The following is a 6,201-nucleotide window of genomic DNA, read 5'->3' on the forward strand; positions in this document are numbered from 1 at the left end:
GGGGTGAAACCGGACCATAAACAAAAAACCCAAGCCAACAAAACAAACAAACAAACAAAAAACCAAAAACACCACAAAACACCAAAACAGACAGTAGATACAGCAGAATGTTTGCCAATAAAACAGTTCCATTACAAAACAGTACTGTTGGGATACAAACTGGTAGTAGTAAACTAGTAAACCTGTAGAAGCATAGCAGATTTAAAAAAAAAACAAAACAAAACAAAACAAAACGAATCATGTGAAGATCACACAACTACCCAGCCACCAGTGGAACAAATGCTCACAAATAAGTTACTATCTGGACAATACTCAACTTTAAACTTACCAAGTTTTCGTAAGACACACATGTCCTATGACTGCTCAGCTTTTAGACCACTGGCAAGATATTCCTGTTAACTGGTCTGGCAGTCTCTGCAATAGAGGTCTGCTAGCCTGGATTGAATGTGGTTTATGCCTCCTCCCCATTTTTGCCAGATCCATTTGCTACTACAGCCAGGCAGCACCAGAAGACACAGCAATTCTATCTTAATTTTTGACTACACAAGGACCTATCGGATCGTAATTAAACCCATGCTCTTCACTGTTTTCATTTCTACCCACATATTCACCCTCATTTTTCCTTTATTCTGCAAATCTTCCTCTCTTCCCCACCCAAGGCATAAGCTGTCTGCACTCATAGAAGGTTTTTAAAATACAGATCACCTTGCCTTGCTACTGGAATGCCTCCAGTGCTTTTAAGCCTTGCTGCCCTGCGCAGCACACATCCCATTAGCTTAGCCAAAACATATGATGTCCAAGCCTCCTTTAACTAATACCTGAGTACTCCCCCTCTGCAAGGCCTGATGCTGCTCTGTACCACCATCACTGCTTGGCATCCAATGCAGTCAGCCCCTGCTGAAGGCTCTCACCAGATCTTTGCACCACTGGCACAGGCAGAACACAGCACTTGTTGCAAAGCCTGTAATAGGACCTACTTTTATAAACACCCTCCCTAGCCAGACCAGCCCACACAGCAGTGGAACCACTTGTGCTGGAAACATTCAGTGTCAGGCTTATCCACGTGCCAGTGAGGCAAACCAAAGCCCTCTCTTACCAGAAGGCTGTTACAAGTTTTCCAGAGGTCCTTTCCAACCAGACCTCTTGCCACTCTGTGACACAACCACAGCTGGACACTTGAGACATGGACACTTGAGACACACGTGTGCACTAAGCATGCTGAGAAGCTGGCCCCATGGTTTTGCATAGGGCGTACAACAGTGCTTTTCCAAGAGATTTAATCCAGCAGATTAACTCTGATGTATGGCTCACATTACTAACAGCATGGTTTACACTACACATGGTATTGGTATCTTGGAAACATGTAGTAAATTTAAATTTGAAAACTGCCACTGTTTGCACATTTCCCTAGAACCTCAATTTCATTTCACCTCTGCCATTCTTACTCCAAAGCCTGTCCAGCAACACAATGCCCCGGGAGCACTGCTCGCTGCAGCTGCAGAGCCAGGAGAAGCCATGCAGACCTCCTGCATTCAGGAAGATTTTGTACCACCTGGGCAGTATAAACAATGTCCATCAGAAAGCAAGGGGATTTTGTGGCCATGTTTCTGCCTTTCCTTTCCCTGCACTACAGTTCATGCATTTGAAGCAGGCACACTGAAATTCAGCTTTTCAAATGCACAAAAGCAGGTACATGTATCAAAGTGCAAGTGCAGAGAGCACTGTTTAGGATGAGAATTTCTGATCATCTTTGGAAGTAGCAGCTTCAAGTGTGAGACAAGGAAGTACAAAATGAAATATAATCCTTTGTAAACAAGACAATTCAGTTTTAAGTAACTTTAAGCTTGGTGTCTTTGTACATAACAACAAAACTTTCCAAACCTAAAGAGCCCAACCAAAAGAACATAAAAGGATCCTTGTATAAGATAAATCGTTGTAGCTGACAGTTTTAGAACCTTATGACCTTCGGACAAAATTTACTGTAACCAAAACAGGACTGTAGGTAAAAGATATCTGAAACTAGCAGATGTTCAGGAGGTGCTGTAGCAAAGTTAACTGATAAGTAGAAGGACGAGGAGAAATCACTCGCTTATGTCAGTGGTGTTACCAAACTAATTAAGCTGGTGTAAGCATTTATCTACTGCATATGCTTCAAAGACTTCCAGAACAAGAGTTCAAGGAACGGCCAAGTGATAAAGATCATTGGAAGAAGTAAAACAACCACCAAAGACCACTACCACGTTGTTATGCACATGCGAAAATAGGCATGGAATTTTGTAAAACAACTCTCGGACAACTAATGCATATGCATGACATTTATCAGAAATGTAATGAATATGTATGTTAAGCAACAATATAATCACGGTCTGTTTGATACTTAAACGAGACACACATAGGAGGAGATATTCCCTGTGTCTCCCAGCGCTGCAATGAAGAATACCTGCTTGTCAACTTAAACTCTGTTGGCGAGGTCTTAACAAGTTCTATGAATCAAGTGGCACAGGCTGCCCAAATTTATGGACTCCTTTGATACGGATGTGCATTTGAGATTTGAGTGGTTTGAATTTGGATCACAATATAACATACAATTCTGTTTAACTCAAAATACTGCAAGAAAAGCAAACCTACTGCTCTGTATTTCACAAAGTATTTACAGACCTGCAGTTCTACAGTGCCCTTCTGTGCAGCAGCGAATTTATATGATGTGCACCGTGCTCCACATGCTCTGTTTTGCACTTAGCAGGTCTTGAATTCCTGCTTTCTGACAGGCTAGTCAGTCTAGTCACACTGGGAGAAGATGATAAAGTGGAAAAGAACATGGGTCATACTAGTTGGATTATGACACCAATCAGGTTAAGTACTTAGCCTGTTCAAGTGGTAATTCTTTATCATGAAAATCTTTGGTCTTGTAAAAACAAACAAACAAACAAACAAACAAAACCCAAAAACAACTGAAGACAAGACTTTGCCTAAGCTTACTTAGACAAGTTATTTGGTTCACTGAGAAAATCATGGGATACAATTATTTGTTTTGCATTACTCAGATCAAAGTTTATCATACTCTATTCCCGACGCAATTTATGCATGCCCTTACTTTTAGAAGGACAAAACATACTGGTTTACGTTTGGAATTCATGCCTGATGAAGGCATTTGAGAGGGAAAAAAAAAAAAAAAGGCACTTTATCTGATGCAAAAAAGGAAAATAAAACCTATTCAAAACCCACCAAAAGTAGTTTTACATGACTACTAAGGCATGAATGATCTACACAGACGTGTGTGATAAGTTACCCCTAGAAACAGTGTGGTTTTAGGTCTAAAAGATAAAATGCTATGTTATGTAAAAATAGCAACAACTCCAATGAAAAACAGCCAACTACAATGGGAAGAAACCAACATTTCAGATTTTCAGGGCGAAAGTAAAACGAGTACATCTCTCACCTGTATAAATCCATTTGCCTTTACCTTGGAAGCTACAGGCAACCCTGCTTCACCCACCACAAACAGGCTTCACAAAGAATAGACAGGGAGATACAAATGGTATTGTGAACAGCTTTCATATACAGATTGACAAAATAGACCAGGATTCATTTGAAAAACAGATAATTGAAGGTGCATGAGATTCAGAAGGAAGTAAACTGAGATTAATTGTTCCTTGTCTCCCTACTTAAGAAACCAAAAAATTAGAGGACCTCTAACTAGCTAGAAAGTTTAAAAAACACTGTTAACTACTCCTGTGCCATGGAGCTCTGCCGTGGGAGTTTTAAGTAAGCTCAAAACCTGACTGAATTCAGGTGGGAAAAAAAAAAAATCTGCTTCAGATTACTATACACAAATCCTCAGTGACTAGGAGACTGCTGTAAGAACCACTACGTGCTTCTCTGATCACACATAGCTCTGAGGCACCTGCTACAGGGCACAGCAGTAATGAAACTTACTTTTGGTGCTTATTACAAGGAATTTCTGTATTACTGCAGTGCCTCAAGTCCTGCTCATTAAGCAGAAATAGTACTTCAGGTAATGCTGTACTAACAATATTTTGTAATACACAGTTAAGTTCCTTTTATCTAAGTTTGTAACAAATGGGGACATGCACGAAAACACAGAAAAAGACACCAATATCCTACAAAGACAAAATAAATCTTTAAGAAGCATTTTGAAGGAAAGCATAAAGTTTACTACATTGCTAGAAACTACCTTAGTCTGGTAGGTATTAGACAGTAGACCTAACAGTTACCTGCTTGGAGCTAGTACTGGTATTTTTATGTAAATCGAACTACACAAAGAAAAGACATTTAAGGACCAATTACAGACTTACAAAGCCTCAGAGACAGACAAAGTGGAAAGAAAGAATATCTTTTCAATAATAGAAGATGGTGGCAGGAAGTTTCATGGCTGTTCTCAACCAAAGAATTAAATAAAGTTTCAAGATCAGCACAGCTGACTGCAGCAGAGACAGCTAACCAGCCAAAAAACCTGCAACAGAATGCTCTTTGTAAAACACAGTCTAGACTAACTCGAGACCGAGCAAAAGCAGTTTGAATGTAAAGATCAGATACCGAATTAGGGATGTATAAAACCCAAAATAAATCCATTTTACCTCTGCCTTCTGATGCCTTGATAATATGGCTCTCTCACTTTGCTTTATCTAAAAACTAAGCATGTTTAAAGGACAACCACTGTCACAAACCCCAAAAAGCTGTATTTCCTTACAGAAAAGCATGTTCTCAACATCTCCTCTTTTATTTGTGTCAGCTAGCCCCAGCTTTTACATTAGCTTTTCTGAAAGACAGACATCCAACTGATGTAAAACTTAACTCTCTTGTAGCGAGGACAGGCAGCTTGTGAAAAACATCAGTTTATGCGGGAATATATGTTTAAAGCAGGCAAATCCATCAGTTTATGTGAAGACACTGGCGCCCCTTATTTTATCCAGCTCTGTTGAGGAGAAATTCTCAGATTTCTTCTATGGATTTTTTGGGGGCTTTTTGGTTTGGGCATAGTTTTTTGGCTTTGTTTTGTTGGTTTGGGGTTTTTTTTAACTCTTTCTTTGAGGACCTGAGTGAAGAGAGGTCAAAAAGTGCCTTAAGTTCACATTTCAAAGTCTATCCTCAGACCCAGAACAACTAAAAATAATAGAATTTAAAAGGAAAAACATTAGATGACAAAAATACTGATGATTTCAGTTTCTGTACTTGCCATTTCCTATTTCATCCTAAGAAACAGGCAATGGATTTAAACCATAGAGACTGAGTTCAAGTTGAACTGCAGAAGCCAGTTCACTTTCCCAGGTCTTCCATATCATACCTGCATTTAAATTAGACAGTCTTTCTTTGGAAATTTCTATGCAACTATGGCATTTACTCTTATGATTCAAAATACCAGCCACATTCATACAGATATGTAACTTGCTACGGTCTCGGACTTGCGTCTCAAACATAAATCACGTGCTACTTGTTATGCTCTGATTTACCACACTCATTCAAGGCATTCCAAAGGCCAGTTTAAACAGGTGATAATATAATAGCTTAACACTCTTGCCCTCCCATAAACTGCAGTACCTGTCAGCATTACATACCACTACTATCACTTTCAGATTCCTCCTCTTCCCCTTTCCAGCCTTTCCCCACCTCCAATACCCAGAGAAGGAAAATGGCACAAAGAAAACTGCAGCCCAACAGCTTCACAAAACCCGCACCCTCCAAGAATGTACATAACACAAACTTTCCACACTGTCACAAGAAAAACATCTATGGCAAGACAAAATATTCCTTCTGACTTACCTGATATTATTTACACAGTCTTCATGAGCTTCAGAGAGAGTTTTGATGTGCTTCGAAGATATTGGGTCAAAAAGCAGTACTTCAGTCTGTTCACAAGCAACAGTCAGCACTGACCTGCAGGGGAGTAAGGCAAAGCAGAAATGTTTGTATTCAGTAAAAGAAATGATATCTCTATGCCTCTCTATGCACCCTTCCCTATCCTCACAGAAACACAGTTTTCACCATTACTTAGCTTGGCTTTCTATTTACACTGCACAAAATCTGCAGCAGTGTTTACTTTTTTTAATGCCTTCTTGCAGATTCCTATTCTCAAGCACCTAATACACAAAACATGCAGAAGAAAATAGCATATTGCTTTATTCTGGAAAAGTCAACTTCTAACTCCCTTTTCGAGAGACCATGACTCTTCTGCCTGGCAGT

At 39.7% G+C, this 6,201-nt stretch overlaps 1 protein-coding gene across 1 annotated transcript in view; it reads right to left on the minus strand.

Moving 5' to 3' along the window:
- Positions 1 to 5,895, minus strand: part of DCAF10 (DDB1 and CUL4 associated factor 10) — a gene marked incomplete at its 5' end in the record, with an annotated part of 11,399 nt that extends 5,504 nt beyond the window's left edge. Inside the window, one exon of the mRNA XM_010015192.1 lies at positions 5,782 to 5,895. Within this exon, the coding sequence (XP_010013494.1) occupies positions 5,782 to 5,895 (114 nt within the window). The remainder of the gene's footprint in view (positions 1 to 5,781) is intronic.
- Between the last annotated feature and the right edge of the window lie 306 nt (positions 5,896 to 6,201).

Source organism: Nestor notabilis, unplaced genomic scaffold, assembly GCF_000696875.1.
Source record: "Nestor notabilis isolate BGI_N333 unplaced genomic scaffold, ASM69687v1 scaffold15705, whole genome shotgun sequence".
NCBI classification, from domain to species: Eukaryota; Metazoa; Chordata; class Aves; order Psittaciformes; family Psittacidae; genus Nestor; species Nestor notabilis.